General features: G+C 38.2%; 2 protein-coding genes and 1 long non-coding RNA gene across 3 annotated transcripts; 2 read left to right on the top strand and 1 right to left on the bottom strand.

The window, feature by feature from the left end:
- Positions 1-5,888: 5,888 nt before the first annotated feature.
- Positions 5,889-6,637, top strand: LOC146455435 (uncharacterized). Its single transcript, XM_085094308.1, has one exon. It carries the CDS (start codon positions 5,897-5,899, stop codon positions 6,635-6,637), a length of 741 nt encoding a protein of 246 aa, XP_084950434.1. The 5' UTR covers positions 5,889-5,896.
- Positions 6,638-16,069: 9,432 nt separating this feature from the next.
- On the bottom strand, positions 16,070-21,369 carry LOC146455436 (uncharacterized). Its single transcript, XR_014859035.1, has 2 exons — positions 21,162-21,369; positions 16,070-20,146 (listed from the first exon to the last, which is right to left on the bottom strand). It is a non-coding gene; the product is annotated as an uncharacterized LOC146455436 (long non-coding RNA).
- Positions 21,370-21,468: 99 nt separating this feature from the next.
- On the top strand, positions 21,469-27,139 carry LOC146455437 (uncharacterized). The gene is made up of 7 exons (XM_085094309.1): positions 21,469-21,725; positions 23,709-23,875; positions 24,591-24,673; positions 25,026-25,102; positions 26,187-26,225; positions 26,493-26,586; positions 27,050-27,139. The coding sequence occupies exons 2-7, from the start codon at positions 23,758-23,760 to the stop codon at positions 27,137-27,139; spliced, it is 501 nt and encodes a 166-aa protein (XP_084950435.1). The 5' UTR covers positions 21,469-21,725; positions 23,709-23,757.
- The last annotated feature ends 373 nt before the right edge of the window (positions 27,140-27,512 follow it).

Consider the following 27,512-nt stretch of genomic DNA (forward strand, 5'->3'; position numbering starts at 1 on the left):
TTGAAAAACGAGAAGAAACATTCCATAGCGTTTTCGCTGTTTGACTGACAATAAAATATAAAATCAATTCAAATTAAAAAATAAATAAATAAAAATAAAATTAAAAAAAAGCCAAAGCTAGCATTTCTTAGAAGGTGACAATTAACCAATAAATTTAGTCCGCCGTCCGCATCCGCCCGTCCGTATCCTTGTTTTACAGAGTCCCCTCGGTTCCAGACTACTGGAGAGGAACTGAAAGTTTGGACTGCTGAGCTGAATGTTTGAATCGCCGAAGTGAATGTTTGAATCGAGCCACTGCACAACTACATTGTGAGACTATGTTTGAATTTATAATCTGGATTTTATATCTTAAAATTAAAGTGCAGAATGTTTCAACAGCAGGATTTCAGCATTTTCTATCGAAATTGAACGCGGAATTTATGGTGTAGTGTTTGAGTTTCAGGATTTGATTGAAGAAATACACGTTTGGATTGAATGATCAAATGTTTGAATTGAAAAATGGCATGTTTGAATCGACGAAATGCATGCTTGAACTGAATGATAGGCCAGGCAATACAGTGAATGCATGTTTAACTTGAAGAATAGCATTTCTGGATTGAAGAAAAGGGTGTTTGGATTGAAGAATCGAATGTTTGAAACAAACAATTCCATATTTGGATTGAATGATGGAATGTTTGAATCGACCCATTCCATTTTTGCACTGAAGGATTGAATGTTTGTATTGAAGGATCGAAAGTTTGAACCGAACAATTGCAGATTTGAATTGAAGGATCGAATGTTTGAATTGAAGGATTGAATGTTTGAATTGAAGGATCGAATGTTTGAATTGATAGTTTGAATTTTGACACTAAAAACGCGCCATACTATCCAGACCGGGGGAGGGGAGGGGAGGAGGATAGCTTCACACTTCCTGACTTTTCTGAAATTTGTCTACAAAGAACTTGATGTCGTCGTCTAACATTGAATTTTATACATATTTTTAGAACGGTTTGCTATAAGGACCGACAAAGGGTATACAAAATAGAAAAAAAAGGATTTCTCCAAACTTCGCGAGAATAAAGAGCTTGGTGAACTACTTCTAAAACTACAAGTTTCGTTTTGTTTGGAGCTTTATTTATTTTGAGGGAACATATTACAAAAAAGGAAAGGTGTTAAATTGCATCAAACCATACGTAATAATGGAAACTGTATACTAATAATTTACAAAAAACTAACAAGATAGATATATTCATTCTTGTTGTTGTTTTTTGTTTGTTGTAACGAGAAAGCAACCCTTCATGTACACATGCAGTTTATTCTTATTTGTGAAATGAATTTAATTGCTGTTGTTAGGCATATTTTTCAGTGTAGAGTTCTATTAAATTTACCCAAAGATAGCTTTTGGAACAGAAAACACCTCTGCCTGATACTTAGGCGACGATATACCACGGGCAACTAAAATCAGACAATTTTCCGCAAGATTGACCAGAATAATTGATTTATTATTAAATATTCGGATAAAGAAATTTACAGCAGAAATTAAATGTGTAGATGGTCTTCATTATTTGTTGCCTTATTCTCCATGAATTTTATTACGATGAATAATGTCGAGTGTACTTTGAACTAATTTAGACGGTGTTACAATGTGTTGAATAATAAAAGTCGTCACTATATGGCCAATTCTTGTATCCGATATAACACGCACACTAATTGGCTAAATTGAGGGCAAAGTGCTACCGTAATGCACACATGCATGCATTATAGCAGATATTAATGTCAGGCAAATGTTGACTTCAGTTTTCTCTTCCATATAATTTTAAATGCAAAAGAGGACGTGCGGATGAAATTTACGGGAACAAACGGACGACCGGTTAGCTCAGTTGGTAGAGTACCGGACTACCGTGCGGGAAGTCGCGGGTTCAAACCCCGGCCGGACCAACACTCAGGGTCTTTAAATAACTGAGGAGAAACTGCTGCCTTTGTAATGACATCTGCAAATGGTTAGACTTTCTAGTCTTCTCGGATAAGGACGATAAAACGTGCGTCCCGTCTCACAGCACTTGTTCCTAATAATAATCTGTGGAACGTTAAAGAACCGTTGGCACTGTTCGAAAAGAGTAGGGCGTGGAGTTCCCGGTGTCATGGTCTATCTGATTAGAGCTTTCATTGGTCTGGGTGGGTGGGGTGAGATCATATATGCAGCCAGAGGGGCCTTCTATATGCTGACGTCTCCCAAGGGGAGTGGTCAATTACAATTACAATTACAATTACTTTCGGAGGTACTCCACTTTTCCTACGACTACTGCAAGTTCGGAGCGAATGGAAAAAATACTTCCGTTTGACATGTTAAGTTTCTGGGATTTCGAACTGAAAATTTGGGCTAAAAGAAAGCGCCCCTGTGCTCTACAGTTTTTCTTAACGCGTACAAAGAAGGAATGCTTGCTGATGCGGGGATAATTTCATTCCATGTTATATAATTCATGGTGGAAAGCCACCTGTGCACAGGTAGTGTATTCGTCATGTATAACTCAAGTTCTGTCCTCCACAAACAAGAAACGCGAATCCCGCAAGGGTGCGCATATGAGACGATAGGAAGCAGGGAAATAGCATTCAAGTTCGCTTCCTTCCTCCTAAGAAAATACTGCACTGTAATATAAAGACGCCTCTGTGTTGAGATCCGTTGGGCTTGTTTCCCTGTCATCTTTATAACAGAGAGGGTTCTAGTGACGAGACTGTAGATATTACAAGGAACAGCACACGAGACAGCAATAACTTTAATACATTGAATCAATGTTATTTCGTACATAATCTATACAGGTATTAAGGCCATTTTAAACACAAAGTAAAGATTATCACAAATACGTGCAACAGCGCACACTAGGTCTAAATTTACTTATGATTTAGCCGCTAAAGCGATTTTCTAATCAGGCTCATGAAACAAAAAAACAACAGTTATCACATCTCGTCGAACGAAACACCTACAAATGAAGTTGGGAACAAATCAGTGGGCCAAATATAACACCAACACCAAGAAAGGTGGAAAAAAATGTTGTTTTTCTTTTGCTCCTGGTTCGTTAACCCTTAAAGCCCCAATATTGGCATGTATTTTCTCCTAACTGGTCTCTCACATGCTTCTATTGGGAGAATTTACTTAATCATCAAGACTTTACCTTTCGTGATATTTCCTTTATTCTCACGCCCTGAACGATTGTTGAAATTGTGAAATTAAGGAGAAATTACGCGCTAGTAAAATTGGCAAAATTTCAGGGTTAAAGAAGTGAGTTTGTGATTACACCACGATACACGATCTTTTTACAGCGTACAGCTCTGTATAGGCATATGCTAAACAACAGAAAACACTTGAAAATGAAACACCGCTCTCATGTCAGTTCGTTACCACAAGGCAGCGGGTCCAGCACAAGCTAGAACGTAGTTAATTGAGGAACTGGTCAGGAAACCTTGCCATGAAAACAATGGAGCTGCAATTTATGTTGAAAGGGCCGCGACCCTGCACAAACATTTGTTTTAATGTTCACACCACAGTTGAATATCTTAACAAAAACGTTTCGATTGGTCAGTTGCTCCAACACATTCCAAATTCTATTGTTGTTTGTGCAGGGTCAAGACCAAACAGGCAAACGAAAACATATAACAAAGAAGTTTGTCAGGTCTCATAACCATTGCCTTTAATTAACTATGTTTCCATTAAATCTTAAACATATCATAAGTCATTATGGTTGCTTCTGCCAAAATGAGAGAGAAAAAAAAAAGAAGAATTTCAAAATAAAAAAAGTAGATCATTTTCATCTACACCAGATACACCTGTAGTTGTCCACGAAATAACAAATCTGAAAAGGGCTATCTCTGTTTCTCATACAAGCTAGTACTTAGTAGAATTCGATTCTTTACGATGACAATGCCTACTTGAAATCATTATTTAAAAGAAGTGAGTCACCCAAACAGATGTACTTATGTAGTCCAGTCCAAAGTTCACCCATGGGACAAACATAGCAAGTGTTATGATCAAAGCAAGCATGGCTGACAATTGAAGTGAACTGCGGTTATAGTGAGACATTTTGATGCAGAAGAGCTTGCACAAGTTACTTAGAAAACTGCAGAGAAAAAGAAATAAAAACTTTTAGCTAAAAGGCCAATTTTGTGGTGGACAATTCGTGCATAATATTTCCATATCAAACACGAAGAAGAGTCTTTCATCCGATTTTCAAACACCAAGAAGTGGATTGGAAAGACGAGACGCAGCCGAGTTTTATAAAAAAAAATAAATAATAAATAAATAAATCACTTTATTTAAGCGTCAATGTCTTTACCGCAGAGCACCAATCGAGGACACTTTCCAAATCGAATTGGAATTTAGAAGTGTTGGTTTTTTTAGAAAGAGGGGAAAACCGAAGTACCCGGAGAAAAACCTCTCAGAGCAAAGACGAGAACCAACAACAAACTCAGCCCACATATGACGCCCAGTCCGGGAATCGAACCCGGGCCACATTGGTGGGAGGCGAATGCTCTCACCACTGCGCCATCCCTGCTCCCCAACTTGCAAGGTGTTTGGAAATCGAATGAAACACTCTTTTTGAGTGTTTGATGTAGCTTCTCAAACCATTAATAATTCTTGGAGAAAATCGAAGCAAAAATTCAAATGTAACAACAAACAATGTAACTAAGATAGCCGAGAGCATCCAGAATAAGTTCGAAGAATTCAACAATCTGCTGTCAAAATTTCAGGAGTCTTAATAAAGACATGAAACAGTATACCTGTCTGTTATCTGAATCCCCTAATACTAACGAGGGAAAAAGGGTCACAAACAATCCAAATGTAGCAAACAAAACGCGCAAAGAACGTAAAAAGTTCAAACGCAAAGCACAAAAACACGACATTTTTGAGGCCAACAAAAAATATATTAAAAAGCTCTCCAATATAGAACTCACAAGCGACCAAGTAAACCTTGTGGCGAAAGGACTTAAATTCATTCCAACACCCGTGACAACTGATAATCTAATTAGACGCCAACTCTTGCAAGACTTTAATGACTTTGCAAGAAGAATGCGCCTCCAATACATATTCCACGGGAAAAATGAAGAACCTCATCCTTTCCACGTTAAGTCTAACTGGGAACCACCAGTACAACCATCGGTTGCTTTGGAGAGTTATTTTGTAAGGGTTAAATTTCAACTAGCGAAAAAACAAATTTCAAAGCCTAAGAATAATCTGCCTGCCGCAGAACGCAAAGCACTCAAGAACTGGAAAAACAACACTGAAATAAACATCAAGAAAGCTGACAAGGGAACTACATCCGTTTTTATGAGCTTCGCAGACAAGAATACCGAAGGACAAATCCAACTTGACAACATAGAGCACTACAGACCTCTCGACGAACCCATGGTTGAAGAAACATCTGTCAGAGTTGAACAACTAATTACAGAACTCTACCGAGAACAACATATCGACGAAATGACTAAAAAATGGCTTTGTCAAACACAAAATCCGCCTCGAATTCCAGTTTTCTACACCCTCACAAAAATACACAAACCGACTCCAGTCGGTAGACCCATAATTTCAGGAGTTCCAGGTCCAACAGAAAGGTTATCAGCATTTGTTGACAAACTACTCCAGCCGATAGCACAACAGCAGAAGTCATATCTCAAAGATACAACTGACTTCATTAATTTCATGGACGGAACTAGAGTCCCAGAGAACACAATTCTTGTCTCAATGGACGTAACGAGCCAAATACTAACAGGAGGAGGGAATCCAAACAGTATGCAGAGCATACAACTCTTTTTATAAAGACCAACCTCCTATCCCCACGCGGTTCTTGGAAAAAGCGCTAGGCCTTATACTTCAAGGAACTCATTCCAGTTCTGTGGTAAAAATTACCTACAAACACACGGAACTGCCATGGGAACAAAAATGGCAGTCGCTTTCGCCAATATTTTTATGGGCAAAGTCGAAAAAGAACTCCTTAACCGAAGCGCATTCAAACCGCTCGTTTGGAAACGATATATTGACGATATCTTCTCCCTCTGGGATATCAGCAGAGAGGAGTTACAACAGTTCATTGAACAAGGCAACAATCACCACCCTACCATAAAATTCACGGCTGAAATTTCTGAAACGGAAATTACATTCCTGGACACTGTGGTTTGTAAAGGCAACAGATTCATTACCGAGTCAGCGATCGATGTACGCACTCACTACAAAGCTACTGAGACATTCCAGTACACACATTTCTCCTCGTGTCACCCACCAGGAGTAAAAAGAGGTTTCATCAAAGGAGAGGCCCTCAGACTTCTCCGGACAAACTCAACAAAAGCAACATTTGAGGAAAAAATCAAACATTTCGAATCACGGCTTATCGAGAGGGACTATCCAAAAAATCTAGTGCAGAGAACTCTCTCAGAAGTGGTTTTTGAAAATACAAAACAGGCCCTTCAACAAAAACCTCACACAAACAAGAGAATCTTGCCTTTTGTCACGCAATACCACCGATCAGTTACAAACTTGAAACAAATACTAATGGAAAACTGGTATTTAATAGAACGACAACCATTGCTCAGAGAAATTTACAAGGAATCTCCTCTAATTTCATACAAGAGAGGTAGGTCTCTCAAGGATATCTTCGTGAGAGCAAAATTCTAAAAACGGCTAAAACACGCACGTGAGAGTCGCACAGGCCTGTCACTATTTATAAAATGGTAACAAATTTTTGTACACCGCTTGCTCCTATTGTATATTAGTATAAGTCTACTAGTGTTATATTTCCTCCCTGGGTATTATTATTCATAAGGTGTAGATAAGGTATGGGGAATCGCTCTGGCCTGGGACTAGCCCAGACCAGACGAAGGTAGATGTGGTAAGGCAAGGTTCAACCCAACTGACTCGAAGGGAGGGAAGGGTGGGCAGCTAAACATGATTTGAGCTGGCGGCCTCAAGTTGAGTGACAGAGTGTGACACAATGCAAACTATTATATAGCATATTCAAATAATCCCAAGGGAGTTAATTACCAATGCAAACTAAGTTTGCATAGTGTAATATTTCCTCCCTAGGTATTATTATTTATAAGGTGTAGATAAGGTATGGGGAATCGCTCTGGCCTTCCCCTAGCCTACCTCCATACTTTAACCCAAAGTAACACACCAACGGTATGGGCCAACAAATGTTTATTCCAGTCCTTGCCATTAACTACAAACTCGGCCCGCATACAAACACGACTGTTTCCCAATCCTTACTTAACATATCCAAAAGAAAAATATTTCTTGTACAAAATCCTAGAATAGAGAAGTTCAAGATGTTAACTTTATTCCGTATCTAGTCTCCAATCCGTTCTTCCAGGGGATGGCCTTTTAGAATATTTTCCCACGCACCAACATTCTGATGCAGGCCGCCAACCAAACAATTATCGGGGTCTCTAAATCGTAAATTCTGAAGAACTGGAGATACACCCGACGAAAGTACATCTTTCCAATCGGACAGTGCTGCTAGCCCCTCCAGTTCGGCAACCCCGGAAATATTCACCCACTTGAACGACCGTCGCTGTTCAATTTCAAGTGCACGATTTCGAAACTCTATCCACGGGTCTGAACGTAAAACATTCCCATTTTCATCAAGCGGGATTATCTTTCTCTTATGTCCCACATGCTAACGAGAGGGAGTTTAAACAGGGATACGCAACACGAAAAAAGGAAGAGCACCAAACCAGCGACTACAAGAAAGCAAATCCCGGGGTTCCCGATCAAGAGGGAGCAACTTCAACACGTCTGAAACAGAACGTCTGGTGGTTACCGAGACGTACGGTAAACCAACAGGAGTCACTCACCCCGACCAAGAAAAGGGTAAAACGAACCTATACCCAACCGAAAAGGGCTACAAAATGCGAGGGAAAATAGCTAAATGAAATTGAATAAAACGCGAATGACATACCGGGCATTGAAAATCAATGCAATATTTATAAATAGATTTACTTGAGAATCGAGACAATTCATCACACAAATTAGAACTAAGGTAACTGAAAGAAAAACTAAAGCAAGAAAAAACTACGCGAACACTAGCCGAATCAGCCCATCTCCGACTGGTAGAACAATACCTCCTACTCACAATCTAAAGCTAAATTTCACAAATTCTTGTTCATCATCGAGGAGGTTGAATAAACGATCATTATTATTATTATTATTATTATTATTATTATTATTATTATTATTATTATTATTATTATTATTATTATTATTATTATATTACAATTATTATATTGTTAATTTAATCTATTGACGTTAGAAATTACAATATTAGACCATTAACGTTAAAGCGTAAGTAAATATAAAACATAAGGACCAAAGGACCACATATAACCCGCAATAACACAGCTAAAAATAAAAAACCGTGAAGACCACGATAAGTTGCACGAAAAGATGACCCCTATACAGGTATCTGCGGACCCTTAAGATCCTGAACGACATCAACAAGACAAAAACCGGCCCCATAAGGCAACAGCAAAGCATGAATAGTTACGGCCACCTGAGGCAAACCCCACTGGGAGCTAAGTACAAGAGGCAATAAGAACTAAACAGAACCTTACAAGCAAATTCAAAAACACCTCTCACGGCTTTCGGCATTTCAACAAACAAATTCAAACAATCCAAGACAACCCGTTTCGGTAAATCACAGTATAACACAAGAGAAAAGGAGTCTCGACGCAAAGACTTGTCAGAACAATTCTCAATAAAAGGTATAAAAAATTATTTTTAATTTTTCCAATAACGCGCCAGGCAGCAATAAACATCACAGGTAAGTTTAACACGTGGAAAAATCTCGCCACTACGACAAAACCATGTGCAAAAATATTCGCAATCATGGTCAATGTCAGCCTTTGCTTATTTAAAAAACAATTGCCACGCCGCCACAAACGACAGGACACAGGCAAGGCTAGTGAACACGTGAAAATACTTCAGCCACTTCAGGCAAAACCACACAGGCAAAAAATCTCACAATTCCCGACGCCGCCACAGGCAACACCACACAGGAAAATACTGCCGCCACTTCAGGCAAAAAACCACACAGGCAATTCACGCAATTTCCAACGCCGCCTCAGGCAACACCACACAGGCAAATAAAAAACCACACAGGAAAATGCTGCCGCCACTTCAGGCAAAAAACCACACAGGCAATTCACGCAATTTCCAACGCCGCCACAGGCAACACCACACAGGCAAATTTTACCCCACAGGTAATACTGCCACCACTTCAGGCAAAACCACACAGGCAATTTAAGTAATTTCCAACGCCGCCCCAGGCAATACGGCGCAAAAGCAAATTTTACCCCACAGGTAAGACTAGCCGACTAGAAACTATCCCGCCAGACAGTCAAACAAATTCTAGATACCTTACTGTTCATGCAAAAATGAACAAGCACAACTTGGGGTATCTCGCCACTACATGCAAACTAAGAACAAACACGAGGAATTTAACTGGTCTGCGGCACGAAACAAGCTAAAGCTCCGAAAAGACTAAACGAAAATGAGAACTTAAAGTAACCCATCCTGAACTTGACCAGCGACAAGTTGTTGCGCTTCCACCGCTGGGACAACTGCTGGGACGACTGCTGGAACTGCCGGAGCAACCGCTTAAGGAGGGATCACAACTTGTTGAACAACTTTAACCGGGACAGCTTGAGGTACTTGTTCGGCATCAGCCATGAGGTCAGTTGGGTAGAACCTTGAACACGCCTCGCTAAACATGATTGAGCTCGCGGCCTCAAGTTGAGTGACAGAGTGTGACACAATGCAAACTATTATATAGCATATTCAAATAATCCCAAGGGAGTTAATTACCAATGCAAACTAAGTTTGCATAGCGTTCTATTACGAATGCCGTTCTCTGATTGGCTATGCTACCCGCAATCTGTTCTGTGCTGAGATAGTGAGTAGCGGTTGTCAACAAAATTCAGTGTCTGTGAGGAAGATTTGGATAATTTACTCGTTAAGTTTTGAACGACTAGTAGATTTATACTAGAACAATTAGATTATTCGCTCTCGATTTCTATGCGTGATAGCTGATTCGGGCTGCACCCTCATCAGCTATCACGCGATAGAAATCTCGAGCTCGAAATCTAATTGTTAAATATATACTTAACTCCACCTTTTGGAAGTACTACCGGTTATAAACAATTTGACGTTTTAATTTGTTTTCTTGACGAACTCGATCTTACCTCTTTGGAAACGTCCACATCCTTCAGATAACACGTTTAGGAAAGCATGCTCATCTGAAAATTCTAAACATTTTTGAATAGTAGTGGCATCATCGCAGGTTATGCTATCCAACAGGGTAAATTTACTCGACCGCAATTTCTTCCGATGCTAGTTTTGTTTTGGAAGTGGTACCTATGCTTTCCGTAGACCACACAGTAACCTCTTGGAAGTCGTGTTGCTGTAATAAAACGAGAAGTTTTGCCTCTACGTCGAAAAATAAACCGCAAATTCAATTTCAACAGCCCTCGTTAAACAACTTGAAGTGTACCTGAGTGAAAACTGACGTCAATTCCCATTCAATGCAAACACATCGCATAATTATGTAGTTTGGCAAAGAAATGTGTAGCGACCGCGGACTGGCGCGAAGCAATCTATGATTGACAGCTTAGTGTTCGCATTTTGGACAAGAAAGGTGGTGTGCGAGGAGGTGTGACAAAATGCCTGGTCACTGAGCCATAGGAAATGTCCAAATGTCGGACAAAAGTTTCGAATCTCTCTGTTATGTTCAATGAAGTTTAACAAATTACGGTGCAGTGAGTGTTGGAGTGGAAGGTTATCCCCAAAAGTTCAGTGAATACTACCAAGGTAACACAAATTTACTCCTGAAAAAGATTAGATGCCTGACTGAAGCCTATTACGCTCGAAGTGTCAGTTAAAGTGTTCCAGTTAGCCAACAAGGGCCAATTTGAGTGATACACAATTCGCGATTTGCCTAAGTTCAAAACATCAATGAACTTAAGCAATATTTGGTAGAAAATTATTCGGAAGAATAAGTCAGCACTGTATTTTTTTATTGCGAAGAATGAGAATGGTAAATTATTGATTATGGAAATGAGTTATTGTTTAAACACTACCCACAATTCCGTTGGGTCACCTCGTTCACGGTTTATGCTTTTTAGGTGTTTTTGCAATTGAGTATACACACCACTAGTACAAGGTATCATACAAGCACTCTTCCACAAACTGCAAGAAAGCAATATTATGCAATTATACGGTCGAACCTCCCGTAAGCGACGACCCTTAACGCCAAGGATATGTGGTTGCTTTCCAGAGGTCAGACCACGGAGGGTTTAAATTTCAGGTAATTTACATATGGTAATTGCGGAGACCTAACCCTTTTGTTAGTGCTTATCGCAACCCAAAGTAATAACTTTTCTTTAGACTGCCTGATATAGGAGGAATCAGTAAATGGCATTTTTGCAATGTTATATTGCCAGCGTAAAACATCTACAACTTTCGCGTTTGTTTGTTTGTTACATGATCCAGTTGACGCTCTTTATCGTAACAATGTTTCTGTTGGCATAAGTAATACAAGGTTGAGAGAGTCATCACCGGTAATGCATGTACATACAGGCTATTTACAAGATAAGAGTCACAGTTTTTTCCTACCAGGGATTCAACCTGATTAAAGTTTATTTCAGGTTACACTATAGAGCATGTGTATGTTGTTATCAATTATTTCAATGCTAAGCTATTTGGGGAGACACTTCCTGTAGCTCCATGCTGTGAGATTTGAATTTGGCGTCCACTGTAATGATGTGTGCCAATACGTTACAGCGACACATTTTTCAATTTCCGCCCGTCAAGATAAAGCAGAGTGTGTCAAGTGGTCGCCTACGGGAGGTTAAAAACAATTGACAATTTTAAACAATCATCTCTAAACGTGGTCGCTTACGAGAGGTGGTCCCTTACGAGAGGTACTGGCCTACGAGAGGTTCCATCTATAGCGATTTGAATTGAAAACGTTTGGTATTTTGGAAAAGTGGTCACTAATTGGAGGTGGTCGCTTACGAGAGGTGCTCAGAAAGGGAGGTTTGACTGTATTAATTATTATTATCTAATTTACAACAATACTAACAATTTTAAAAAGAGGGTTGACCGGGGAGGGGGGGACTCTCTTATGAAAGGGGTGGGGATGTTCGTCGTCTCGCTTACATCTAGGGGTGTAAATTTTAGGGGTTTAATACAAAACCTCCAACTAGTATCCCCGCCCCTTTCATATGAGAGTCTCCCTGGGGGGTGTACACCACCATTATGATTGTCAACAGGGTACTGTATAGAACAAATTACATTAAATAATAACACAGGGTTCTCGGTCCCCCATGGCACTTTTAAAGATCTCTTTTCAGACCTTGCCACGTATTAGCCGCTCATTAAGGTGGGGGTATCATGAAGGTACCTGAGCTTCACTCATTGTTGCCAGGCTGAAAGACACCAATTGAAATTGGAAAACATCTATACAGGAAATATCCTTAGTGACAGCCACAGCAATACATGCCGCAATGAAAGAACTTGACCCTTTTTGTTTCCTAGAGTACTTTTAAAAATCCTAGCTATGAATTCTTGCATTTCAACATTTATAACGGTGGTATGTAGTTGTTCCATATCATATACAAATAGAAGCAGAAATAAATGCTACAAAACAAAATAATGCATTAGCTTGTGCCTGTCGTCAGTTATAATAATAATAAATACCACTCCTGTGTTGGGAATTGCACAACAGCTACTACTACTACTACTACTACTACTACAAATAATAATAATAATAATAATCATCATCATCATCATCATCATCATCATCATCATCATCATCATCATCACTGGAAAAATTCCCCGACGGCCTTTACAGTAGTTCACACTGTATAGCGCCCTATAGTGCCGTTTTAGCTTCATCAGCATATAGATGTTTACACTGCTGCATAATGAAAACAATTTGAATGTGCAAATTGCATGAAATAGAAAATAGCTACAAAAATAGAACTTCAACTGTATGATTCATATAAGATTAAAAAAATGTCATGTAAAAAAGATAAAAGCCTACCAAATGCGAAAATGCAATTGGAATGTTAAATGAAAAGGATACCATTTTGAATTTGTTTTCAGTACTGGCACTTCTGATATCAAGTGACAGTGCATCCTAGAGCTTAAGTGAAAATTAAGAATTGACACGCACAGTAATAGGCCTTGTGCATCCCAGAGCCATTATTGCATCTGCCACTTAACTTTCGTACATCTAGTCAGACCATCAACATGTTACAATTGCAAGCTGCCATCTGCTCAGGGTACACTGATCACTGAGCTGGCATCTACCGGCAATTAATTAGTGGCGGCCATCTGCTCATACCACATAAATTTAAGAGCTGGCATCTGCCACTCAACTTTCATATGTCTAGTAACGCCATCAATATTATGTTATTGCCAGCTGCCATCTGCTCAGTGTCAACCACTGAGCTGGCATCCCACCGCTCCATTGTACAAACCCCATGAAGCCTTTAAAATGGCTACCAGCATGACTTTGCTGTCACGGCAAAGATACAGTAGTGGTAGCAGCCCTCGCGCCTTACTACTGTCAGCTTTCTGTGCATGCCTGCTATTGTCAATTGCCTTGAATTGATCCTTGCTACTGGGTGATTAGGATTTCTGTTACACTCGAGTAGCTTAGTTTTGTTGCGCTCCCATTCCAGGCATGTGTTGGAAACACGAACAGACCTTGTTCATCCATCCTTCCACTGTGCCACTGAAACTGCTGTAGCCAATGGAATTGCTGGCGTGTGGTATTATAAGTCCTCGAGGACATCAACACACCTCTCAGCTGTTGTTCAGATTCAGTTTGTCTCACAATCTCAGTAAGCTCCACAGCACTATCACACGTTGTCCATACCAAGCGACCATGGTTAGATGTGGCACTGCGACAATCTTGAATGTAGACAGGATTGTCACATACAGGAGGTAGCTGAACATCATTTCCCATAAGTACTACTACGAGAATACCCCCCATAGCTCGTCTACATTGGCTCCTCTGTCCACTGCATAACGTGCGTGATTTTCCATCCAACCAATTGTGGTGCGGCCAAACATCGATCGCTCGTCCCCAACCAGAACTTTCAAATTCTCACACTTTTTCTGAATTCTTTCTAACACTGGACCTGCAGGGACTGTCAGCTCGTTGCAAGACATTCCGCCCGTTGAGATTCCTAAGAAACTGTGAACTGTACTGCCTTGAACGAGATAGGCAGCACTCCCCGTCGGGGTTATCACCTCTATTGCGTCATTTGTTCCAAACACTTGCCGCACTAACCTCTGAAGGCACTTGATAACATACGACTTTCCAGTTCCAGCAGTTCCAAGCCGCAAAGGACGGTAACCTTGTCGGTTTTCAACAAAGTTGTAGAGAGTGTGTAACACCAAACTCACTATGGCTCTCTGATTCTCATTTAGGGAGAACGGAGACACTTGTGGCAATTCAAGGCCTATAGTTTGGCGTTCCTGATCTTCTTTTGATCATTTCTTCGAGCCATTTCTTGGGATCTTTGCCCTCAGGAAGAATAATGAAGGTGCTGTTCCAGTCATAGTCCTCTCCAACATCATCATAATCCAAATCCTTCTCCACACCCTCATACCTCTGGTTCTGCCCTGCATAGACATCTACCCAATCTGGTTGTTGCTCAGCTTCTGCAGCATCATCATCCTCATCTTCCACAAATACCTGCTCCTGTGGATGCTCTGCATAATGCTGTGCCTTAGAAACCTGGACCTTCACAAATGTTGGGCACGCATCACTAGAAATAAAATCTGTAAACCTATTAACCCAGGATTCAGCATCTCCCTTTACTTCTTGGATGTCAAACCAGTTTGGCCAGTGCAACAAAAGCATTATGCTACAGTAGTCCTCGTTCAATGGCCATGTTGCGTGTGTAGCACCACCACTTACAACAGGTACCTTACCATTTTTGGATGCAAAATGGTACCAAGAACAGTGCTCGTCCCATGGTCGTGAAAGGTATTCATCCAAAGGTGTACTGCAGGTTGCAGTGTCACCATACCGTTCAAGTCGCCTTGAGAGAATTGGAAAGAATCAAGCTTACGTCCCCATTTGCTCTCCAAGGCTGTATTTGATAGCCAAAATGCTGAACCACACATGGATGGTCACACGGCATCTCAAGGCGAGGAGCTCCGTTATGATCCCCCACAATTTCTGGGTCGTTCCGCAGTTTCTTCCCTGGGCAAAACTCGCTTCCAAACTCCATCCTGCATACACGTTCTCAAACATAACAGAAAGGAAGATAAAATAAAACTTTAAAACTTTTGTGTCGCTTTTTGTGAACCATGGAATACCATGATTAACCATGTTCAAGAGGACTAACCCAATAGTGATTTTAGTATATTTTTTTCTTCACTTGGAGCTCTTGTCTAGTTAGCAGAACAAGTGGTAGTCCTTGTTTTAAAAATTCTCACAAGTGTTTTTAGGTCGAGTGAACTAACTTGCCCCTGGTGTATCTTCACAACCCATTTGACAGTGACTGGCACAACACACTGAAACTGGTGAGATAAGTCACTTGCACTTTAATTCCTGGGTAAAGAGTATTTATTCAGGACCCTAATGTTCACTAAAAGGCAGAAGGAGTGGTAGGAGTAGGAGAGGAGGTAAACTTTGACGTCATAGTAGTTTGCAACGATTACAGCACTTTGCTTTCTTTTATCGTTAGTTGAAGCAAAAGTTAAGAATACTGGACTTTTTCAAGCGTAAAATTGAATAGTGGCTAACAAATCATAAAGAAAAATCGAACATGTCAGTCTTTTAACACATGAATGATTGATGATTGTCCCAGAAACATAACTCCTTTCCAGGCCCCTTTCAAAAAAAAAAAAAAAAGAAACAGGAAAGGCCTCATGCATAGTAATTTGAAGCTCGTTATTCATGAGTGTATTAATTTAATAATAATGCACTCAAGGATAATGAACTCTCAAATTGGGAGTAGTCCTTTACATTCAAAGTATTCCTCTTTAAGTACATGTATTTCCCACTAATTGCAACAACAAAAAACAGGAGGCTTGTCTTTACTTTTAATAATCCAATAATACAACAGGAAAAAGCTTAACAGGTATTGAACATTAATTATTTTTATGACTTGTGTTCACCTTGTATGATATTCAGGTTATTATTGTTACACGAGTACCTCTTATTTACCTTTACCAACTCGTTCAGAGAAATTTAATTTTTAACTATTTGATAATCACGAGGGACAACATTCCTGTTTCCGAAAGAAAAAAAAAACGAATATAAAAGTAGACGAATTAGTGGTCGATAAATTGCCAGTAGTCGCAAATTTTCTACGATTTCATCAAGTCCTGTTACGACCGCAAATCATCGTGTCTTCCGTTATTTTACTTACTTTAACTGTTCCCAATTAGTAGAGGGTTTTACCTTTAGCTAGATACTATGATTGACTCTCAAATAAAGTGATTGATTGTTTGATTGATTGAATAATGATCGGAAAGCACCCTCACGAAGAATAATCTCGCTGCACCGAGAATACTCCACGTAGCATTTGTCGCAAAGTGCAAAAAGCGAACAAAACATACGTTACTTCCGGCACACCCTGCAAAACATGCTTGGTTACTTAGCTTTCTGGTGATTTCATCACTCGATGTAACTCAAAAATGGAGCGTATAACACAAAAAGTGGAAGAATAAGGTTGTCTTTAAGGGATTCTAAACTGATGGAAGAAAGTCAGCGAGCGTAACAATTGTACTAAGACGCCATGCATTTAATACAATTACATACAGTGCTGCCGAATTTCGAAACCCTAAGACGATAAGTTGTGTTTCTTGTTTATGTTTACATTTCAGTTAGCTTCTTTTTTCAAATTAATTTAGAAATCGATTGAACCCTTTCAGCATTTATATATTCTGCACGTTTTAAAGTTCAGTTGTAGAAATGATGTGGCAATTACCAAAGTGTAATATTTAAATATAAGTGATTTTGCCAAATGTAAAGTTAAACGGACAATTGCGGTTGTATCTTGCGTAACCGTTCCACGTATTGAATGCGAGGCTGCTTCTGTAGTAAAGAGTAGTAAAACTATTAACTTGTAATTTTTATTGCCAAACCAACTTGGATTCAGTTGTTTTTTAGTTATAAAAGGATTACTGTGCGCACCTGGGTCACTATCGCAAGAGTTACGACTGTTAAACTTTGACCGGCCAAAAACGAGTAGTGTCCGAGTAAAAACATGTTTGACCGGACAACGTGACCGGCACCTGCCCGTTAGTTATTTGCAGCCCTGTCACAGTAATAGGGCTACCCTCAATACTAATAGCAATTCCCTCTTCATATAAAGAACACATTTTTTCTCCAAATGCATTCATATATTGAAGGAATGGGGGTGATCCTTTACCTTGCCAGATCCCTACCAAAACCATATTTTCCCTGGCAAATCGTTGACATAAAGGGATTTCAGTTATTGTCAGAAAAATAGGCCAAAGTTTAACTTTTGCTGATTTATATAGTGGAATACTATCAGTGTTAAAAAAACCCACTTAGGCAATAGTCACTGGAAGCAATTGGCCCTCCTCTAACAATAGACGGTCAAATTTTCCATCGGTTATATCTCTCAGGGAGGAGGTATGAGATGTTTTGGAAAGTTTTGCATTCTTTTTTGTGTTGAGAACTTTTTCAAGCAACCCATCCTGCTCTAAAATAACCTTTAACTGTGATTTAACATCTGCAATCAAAAAGAATTGACGTGTGTGACGATTAGCTTTTGTCTGCGCAGAACGTCCTCCTCTGTACCTGAACCCTGGACAGTTAGGCGTTTCACATTGGAATATTTCCTGGTCTTGGCGAAAAACATTGTGGCAAATATTACAGTGATGACATACTTTAAAATTGACTTTATCTATCGCTTGGAATAGTTCTTCCTACTTCAAACAAGTTAATGAAGATGACTCAGGACAGCGCACTTTAAGAAGACTAATTAAATCGTTTGCAGCCACCCCAGTTAGGTTATGCCTTAAAAGAAATGCAATCATTGCAAATGACTGCAACTGCAGCACCGTGAATGAACTACAGTCTTTTCTATTACTCTGATTTGTTGTTTCTTCATCCTCGTTTTCATCTTCAGAGGAACTTGTTTCGCTTTTACTCAAGGATGATGATTCTGAACTCAAACTATCATCTGACTGTGAGTAACTTTCCTTTGTCTTACTGTCTACCTTATTCGTACTAATTTTCGCGAGGCTTTAATTTTGCGATTTTCGCGATTTGTGAAAAATCGCGAAATTAAAGACTCGCTAAAATTAGGATACGCGAAAATTAAACACGCGAAATTTAATACACTTCTATAATTGCTTTAATCAATGATTAACTGCGTTTTTAGCTGCATGGTAATTGTCATCAGTCTATTTATCTTCTACTTCAGCACTTTCTTTATCTGAATCACTTATTTCTTCTTCTCGTACATGTACAGTAGCTCTTTCAAAACATCTTTTGTGCAGTCATCTGTGTGGCATAGGTATTTAAAATCATATTTTTACAATTGACTTTTACATTGACTTTTATTAAGTACCATATTGCAGTGGCATTTGATTGATTTGCAGTATTTGCTTGATTTGTCTGATTATCAACGCTATTTCTATTACGTAATTGCAAATCATGATTGTAAATCAATCGTTATTTAAGTGATCATTCAATAAAAAACAGTTTTCTAAGTCTGTCTTTTGTCAATTTTCGCGAAATTAAATGCCCTAAATTTATCATTTTTTGCAAAATCGCGAAAATTACAGTCGAACCAGGTCAAGCGTACCCCCCTAGACTCTATTAATGGATCGATTATTTGAAAATTGAACCCATTAGTCGTTTCAAAGAATGCATTCATTTATTCATTGTTAACGCGGATCAATGATCAAATTAAAATTCGCAGAACATAGATCCGCGCTAACAGTAAAAGCAATAGCCTGTAAAATTCAAACTACAGTACATTTGAAACAGCTCGTTCGTTCAAACTGTTCCTGCATGTTGTTGACACATTCATATAATTCGTTATGCAAATTTGGTAATGGCAAGAGCACAAAGTCAAGCGCTTGCAAATGAGTCGGGCTGAAAAATTCCAATTTATCTTTCATGTATAGCATTACCTACTTTGTAGCATGAAAAAGTTTGGTATATATTATTATTTCACCAGACTGTCCATTATACGTCGACGAATAGCGCAACACATGTGCTGCCATTGTCGAAGGTCAACTGAAATGAACATCTTTCACTGTGAGTTCGCATACTTTTCGCTAAATTAATTTGCATATACCTCAAAAAGAGAACCGTTTGTTATAATAAAACGCTACCAGTCCTTTTTCATTTTTGTTCTTGAATAACTAACGGAAAAAACGCAAGTGTACAAACGTAAAATGTTCATTTAGTGATCATTAGTGAGTTTAAATTTACGCGACAGGACCCACCGTGCCCGGTTTAAAATGGCGAATTTTCTTTCTGACAGTACGCGTTGACTGCTGTAAATCACGAGAAATCTGTTTTTTAGAAAATCCCCTGTTATATAAATCAAGAATTGCCGCTCTGAATATATTGAGAGGGGTTTTTCCCGCGGGCTTTCTGGTTTTCTAGTTTCATGCATTATTTGTACCCTGGTTCGTATAATCCAATCAGAAATCTACTTTTGATTTGAATACTTGAAACGACTAACGGGTTCAATTTTCAAATAATAGATTCATTAATAGAATCTAGGGGGGTACGCTTGACCTGGTTCGACTGTAATGCTCGCGAAATATTCGTGTTCCAAATTCGCGAAATTAAGTGCCCGCGAAAATTAGTACGAATAAGGTATAACATGTAGTTCTTCAGGCCCACCATTTTCGTTTTGTGGTAGTTCTTCCTCTAACTCACTGTCATCCTGGGAACTGTCATCATGGTTACATGTAAATCAGAAGAAATCAGCATTTCTTGATCTGCTTCCAAGGTCTCCATACACTGTTCCTGTCCATCCTGAGGCAAACTTGCAACAGTCTCTTGTTCAGCGGACCTTTTATCCTGGGCTACCTTCCGATATAATGTGCGCCTTGGAATTGGAACACTGGGATCTCTGAGGTAACGTTTCTTTACCCTTTTCTAAGGGCCTGCAAGTAAAAATGCATGCATGAGTATTTACTTTAACCAACTCAATCCTGGAATTATGTTTACAATTTTGTTATTGTATGGTAACTTGAAAAAGAATACATTCCAAAGGCTGGTCAATCAACAACTGCTTAATATGATATACATTATTGTATAAAATTAGCAAACCTGTTTATCATTCTAATAGACATGTAATTTAGAGACTCACCCGGCAAGGGCAGTGATAGTAGGAAAATGTGCACAATAGCTTAGAACATAGCTTATATCTTGGTGACAGAGACAAGGGTTCATCAGAGAAGGATCTAAATGTTTCATATTAAGAGTTACAAAAATGATGCTCATCAGTTGTATTTTTTGGTAGATATCTTAATAAATTGGCATAAAAAAATTATAGCCAAAGTTTTAGATAATGTCTGATTTCAATTTGTTACAGAAAATTCTATGTAACAGTGATAAACCTAATATCCTGAACATTTGAAAACAGTGATTGTCTTGTCGACTCAGAAAAGCTTAACTTTTAATTAAAAAACTGAATACTTACTTGGGCTGTGTGCAGATGACTCAAAACCCGTTGCTTCGGGGACAGAAACCTATCACATAATCGGCATTTGTACTTTTTACACTGTGGATTTTTGTCAGTTTCCACAACGTACAAGTTTTCTTTTGGTAGATACTCCAAAGCATCCTAACTGAATCGGGTCTGAACAGGTCTGATCGCTGTCTGAGAAGTCTGTGCGAATTATCAGCGTGTGAAATCACAATATACCAAGCCTTTCCGCCCTTTTCATCGTAAAATACGCAAAACAGATCTTAAAAATTGCGTAAGGTCACAGTGCTCAAACATAACCCGAATCGTTTCAGTTACATGCATCTTCCATTTGCAACAACCGTCACGTCCTGCAATTACGCAAGTTTACCTATTTTTATACTTGGTGTCTCACACTTTTGTGAAAAACAGCAACTGACATAACCTCACTAAACTTAACCTTTAATACGTTGACAATAAAATGTACATACCACTGGTGTATTAGTCACTTCCCTGTCACTGAGTGAGTATCCCCCAAAGAGTCAAACTGAAACATTTAAAGCAGATTTGTTTTCATGAGAGTAAAACCAACATACTTATCTCCAGGTCAGTATGTGGTTTGGGAAATCACAGCGCAAATAATCGAACAAAGTCGAGAGTCTTTATATCCCGCCTGAAACTAATGAAATCTTCGAAGTAGGTAACTAATTGGTGTAGGCACTCATATAGTGGTCCGGACAGCTACACTTATATAAACTACTTTATGTAGGGTCTCATATAGTGGTCCGTTTTCAGAAGTCACAAAATGGCGCGCAAATCTGTTCAGTTTCTGCAGTTTTCTTCTGATGGAATTATTCCTCTTCAGAGAAGTACAAACAAAAGAAAAACATTTCTTGTGCCTTAGGAAGCAAAGTTTTTGTCGAGTTATATTGTGTTATATTTTATTTAACGTCAGGTAGGTTCAGTTTAATGTAGCCTCGAGATGGCCTGACTCTTGCAAGAGACGGGGATTCAGATGAATGGAACCAACGTTCGTTCGTTGTCCGAAGGCAAAGGCAAGTAATGCATTTCATTTCGTATTTGTGGTGTGATACATCCATTTAGCAAATTGCCGAGTCATTCAAGCACGTACAAGCACGATGTTACTTGAACACAACAGTTGTCGCAATCTTTAGCTTTTTACCTAAAACATAATATCTTTATTTAAGCACGCCAAAGTGTACATACATTTAGTTGTATGACTAGCCTTAAGTCTTAATTTAATTGGAGTACAGAGATTTATCATGATGTCAAAGCATGTTTCGATCAGTATTTCAAGGTTATTATAAATACGAGATGACCCATTTGTGCTTCATTGGAGACAACGATCCAGCATAGTCCAGACTTCAAATTCTGATTCTGCAATTTCGGCTTAGGCTTGACTGAGTAGTCCAACTGTTCGAATTATTAATTTTGTCTTTCAACTTTTTTTTAAATACGTTATTCTGTGATGGCACCACAAATATTTGCTCTTGTTTGCTGGGTGGACGACCCAAAACCTGATTGTTGGCAAGTTATAAAAACTAGCCAAATTGAAGCAGCTCCAGGCAACATGGTCAACATGGAAGAAGGCAGGGCAGTCGATGCCATTTGGATAAGGGGAGAGGAGACCAGTGTTGCCAAAATATTAAAACTTAGTGGTACTGAGTAGCATTTGTTGCATTATTGAAATTACCTGTATTCCCAGCCGGCTGTATTCCCGGGGTAGTCAATCAATAAAAATCGATATCTATCGATAAATTGAATTTAAACGATATCGACTTTATCGGTCAATCAATAAAATTCAATAATCACACGCCGACGAAGTGTTAATGTTAACGATTGTATCAGATTCATTGATTGTTATTGAATCGATAAAAATTATGCTGTTTCCGTTGAGAGAGCGCTTGACTGTGACTCTTGAATTAAGTGTAGATTTCAAAGGCGGCAATGAAATGATTTGTTGACAAACACAGTACAAGAGACCAAAGAGACTGCATTACGATTTTCTTCCTGATTTTATTGTTCGATTAACCGGGTTCGATTACAAACGTAAATAATTTTTCTTTTTCCGGCTTCTCGGCTTCAACGTTGTCATCTAAATTTTCTCTTTTTCCTTTGTTCCGTTGGTTTTGAAACCACATTTTAACCTAAGAAATATGGGGAACAAGAAGAATTTAGATTACGAGCCCGAGGGCGTCTAGATGATTTGTTCATATCTTTACTTAAAAAATCACGAAAATCTTTCCCTTTAAAGACTAGGTGAAAGAGCAACGAGCGTGCGATTGTGTTACATCAGCAAATAAATAAAACAGTGGAGTAATCAACCTGGGATCTATATCGGATTTCAAATACAACACACCCTGAGTAATACTTAAAGTTTGTAGAAAAGATAAAGCAATTTTTATCGTTTAACGACTAGGGAAGTTGTTATAAGTGTCTCTGCTAGTTCTTTAATATCCTTTGGTGTTTTTGTTTCGAAAATTGGAACGATAAATTCAACATTTATCGATAGCCCTGATTTAAAAATCGATAATTATCGATTACTCACAACAAAATCTTTTATTGATTCTTATCGAATTTCGAAAAAAAATTATTCGACCGATTTTTATCGAATGCTATCGATTATCGATATTATCGATTGACTACCCCGGGCTGTATTATATGATTCATACCAAAAAACAATGTCACACTTCAAATTCTGTTATACATCAATGAAATCATGACAAATTGATAATACAGATTTGACACACCAAATTAACTTATCGATTTTCGCTGATTTCTGTCATCAGTCAGTAAAAATCACCTGACTGATACCAATTTTTATCAGTTGACTGTGCCAGCTTCATTGCAATGTAATCTGCATATGTATTCAGCATTCAGAGTCCTAGAGTAATGACAGCAGGAAGTTGAATATTTCATTAAATAAACCGAAGTGTTATAGTTCTCAGCTTCTAAATTGAGTAATCTGCAGCAAACGATGTGTTATTATTAAATATATTTCTTCAACCTTTTTCTAGACAACAAATCATATTTAAACTCAGTGAGGGAGGCTGATTTTGTGAAACCATGGAAAGATTCACAGCTGCCATCAAAGAGGGTGAAGAGGGTCTCAGTGCCAAAAAAATCCGTGATGACTTTGTCACTGATATACAAGTGGAAAATCATAGTGAAAATTCAATGTCAGGTGAAGCTTAGTTATTACAATATTAATTTGAATGTGTAAAGATGTATCTGATTGTAATATTATACTGACTTATGTGTGCATGTACCTGAATTGGGCTATATGCAATATTCCCCAGCTGAATGTCTTCCTAAGCCGGTCATTGCCTCAAATACTGGTTACATGTGTGTTATAACCCACCCATTTTCGGCATAAAAATGAAAAACATATCCAATCTACATGTACTTGCATCACGAGAAATTTGCATGACTTGGAGGCAATCATGGCTGTATAAGTTGCTTAGTTGTAATTTTATTGTGTGAAAGTCCTCTCAGTGTTCTGTCAAGCCTTAGCTTTCCCCTTTATCTTATATTATTACATTGCACAGATTATAATTTCTTGCATGTCATTTTAAATTCATCTTGCATGAACTAATCCCCATGCTATAACAATGGTTGGGAGGTGGAGGTGGACCCCGCAGTTAGGGTGATAAACATCATAATCTGGGGGCCTCCAAGGTTCATTGCCTCCTTTCTGATTACTTTGATTATTTTAATGGTAGTCATACATTAATGTCATGTGTACAAATCCAAGGCCTGTACTTTAAAAAAAATGTTTATGTTTCATTTGCAATGTTACGTTTACAGTGTACCCAATTAGCGCTGTTTTTCTACATACATGTACTTTCATATATATACAACATGGTGATCTCTTTTATTGATTTCAATCAAAATTACAGATTCCACTCTGCATAGGACTGCTCAAAAAAGAAAAATAGATTCGGTCACACCCAAAACAGGAGCTAAGAAGCAGTCAAGAAAGGTATGTTTAAACTTTTGTAGATTCCACATGTTAAAATGTCATGTGCATTGCACCAGTAACAGATGTAAAGTGCTTTGTACATGGAATATATTCATTATTTGGGCAGAGCCTTTCATGAATTGTGTTATCCTTTTCTGCTTCCTTGGACATTGAATAGATGGCCGACTCCTTCCAGAAATTTTTTTGCCATCATGAACGGCAAGTTGCTGTATTACATTGTCTATATACAGACTGAGGCTTTAGCAGACAATAAAAATAGCAGTTTTTAAACTGAAAGATAAAAATGCTTATATGAGGTTCTTGACTTGTACGTGTACTGTACATGTAATTGTCTGTCTTTTTGGTTCATCAGACAAAAAGACTGAAACAAAGAAAGCTGAAGCAGCCACAGCTTACAATTCTGGCAGTGAAAGTGATGAATCTGAAGCAGTGAGTATAGGCTCGATACTTGTTAATTACACTGTACAATATTTATTATCCTCATGTTATCCGTTTCCTTACCCTTTACTGACAAATGCAACAGTGCCTGATGATGAGGCAGTTTTTTTGGCACAGACAACTTTCACTGAATGAAATGTAAGATTTCAATTTATCACTCAGGCAAGGCTACTCTGGCCAAAATTCCTACTTTACTAGTCAAATTATCATATTTTATTGTTCACTGACAGGCATTACCATTAACTTAGTAATTAAAGCATAACCTTCAAGGTAACTTTCAGATATTAAAGCCAGAACATGACTTTCAGCATCATCACCATTGTCAAATGCACAACCGCCCACAAATAATATGTTTTCTTAGTTTTTAGAAAATGTGACCATTAGATATTTTCCATTTTTTGTCTCCAGAAAAACTGACAAAATACCAACATAGTGATGCTGCTTTGACATAATTTTGACCAAGGGTTCTCCTGAAAAAATTGGATTTGCACTTTAATGTTTTGTGTCAGATTGGGTTTTTTGTTTGTAGACAAGTTATGCTTTTAGAGAACTACTGTTTTGTCAAATTTCATGAAATTCCAATGAACAGTTCCTAATGAAACAAATTATATTCACTAAAAACAACCAGTCACAATGTTTTGGTCAAATGTCCGCATTGTGGCTTTTAATTGGGTTATTACAGCAAAGAAAAAAAGTGTGCTAAAAGGCTTAGCTCTTCGTCCACTCACTTTCTTTGTTTGCTAATAAAAGAAAAGGGATTCACAGATAAGAAACTTATTATTTTAAGAACAAAACTCAACTTTGTGATCCATTTGATATGAAATTAAGGGATCGCTTTTTCGATGCCATATTAAATTTTGCTTACCACATTACCTTAGCGCGTGCTTACTAGCTAGCATCATTACATGAACTTGTCAAGCTCACCCAAACTGTGTGCAGCCACCTTAATCATAACTTTGAGAGACAGCTATATGTGAATAATTGCCAAATTTCCATCATCTCTAGGAAGTTAAATGCTTTAATAGCTAATAATATTATTTTGTATATTTTAACTAATAGTTATATATTTTTTTAGGAAACTGTGGCTACTGTTTCTAAAGCAGAGGCAGAAAAGGTGAGGATTTAGAGAAGTTTATATTCATGAAGGTAACAGTTTCAAAGTCTGAGACACCATTATTTTGTAGTCAAGGGTTTAATTAAGTTAAAGTACATACATGTAGTGCCTCTGCTCCCTCACTTTCTCTTTTGCTGCTTCAGAAAGGGATTGAATTAAAGTCAGACAACACATCCCTGAACTTGTTCATTCACTTCTTGGAATGAAATGCAATGAGAACATAGTTATGTTTCATATTTACTTTTTAATGATAAACTTTTGTTACAGGTTTTGGCAAAGACAATTTTGGAAAGACAACGCACTGCAGAAAAAGAGAAGAGTAATAACCGGACTGATAGAGCCACATCCAAAGCAGTCGTCGGTAGGTTCTAAATCCTTTGTTTAAAGCTGATGTTAACATTTAGACAATTAGACAGCGTCAAATATTAAAAAATCAAACATTGTAGGTTTTTCCTTTTAGGCCATTAAACAAGAAAGGTGCTATTACATATGGTTACATAAATAATATGTACATGTTAAATTGCAGAAATTGCATTTGTAGCAAATCAGTAAATAGCATTTATTGTTCAATTTAATAGTCCTGCAGAGGACAGTCTGTAATGAATGATTACAAACCTCTTTCTAGCTACAAGGTATTTGCAATTTAATTCAAGAGGTGAATTGCATTTTCTTAGTAATACCAGGAAGAAGTCAATCGTGTTACTTGATGTCACTTGTGGATATTTAAATCACAATGTATGAGTAACACAGATAACTGTCAAATAAGACAACAATTGGGTTCTAGTGAAAAAGAAATAATGATCAAATCACTATTTTCTACCTAGAAGGTGAAAGTCAAAAGGAAAACAAAGTGGAGCATGTTATCTCATCCGACAGAAGCACTAATGATGATGTTAACACATCTGAGACTTTAGGAAACTTAGGTGATTTTCTAACACTTCTACTCCTTGTGATCAGAACTAGTTTTTCTTGTTATGGACACTTAATAAATTATACTTTATATTTTACTTTTTGCATGACTGTACCACTTATTTCAAGTTGTCTTATTTTTTGTGTGTAGGGATTCTTAGCCCCTCTTCAAGTAGGAAGTATAAGGTGAGGTCTCTTAGAGTCTATAATTATGTTGTTGTAGTTGTAGTTTTCTTTAACATTTGAAGTGAAAGCACAGAGAAACTTTCTGAGGTGTTGAGAGAAACTAAACCCATGACTTGTGCCATTCCACCATGTTGGAGGCAGGCAATACCTGAAGTCAGTGTTGCTGGTTTTCATGTAATTGAGCAATTATTG

This window comes from Pavona decussata, unplaced genomic scaffold, assembly GCF_977016875.1.
Source record: "Pavona decussata unplaced genomic scaffold, jaPavDecu1.1 SCAFFOLD_274, whole genome shotgun sequence".
NCBI lineage: Eukaryota > Metazoa > Cnidaria > Anthozoa > Scleractinia > Agariciidae > Pavona > Pavona decussata.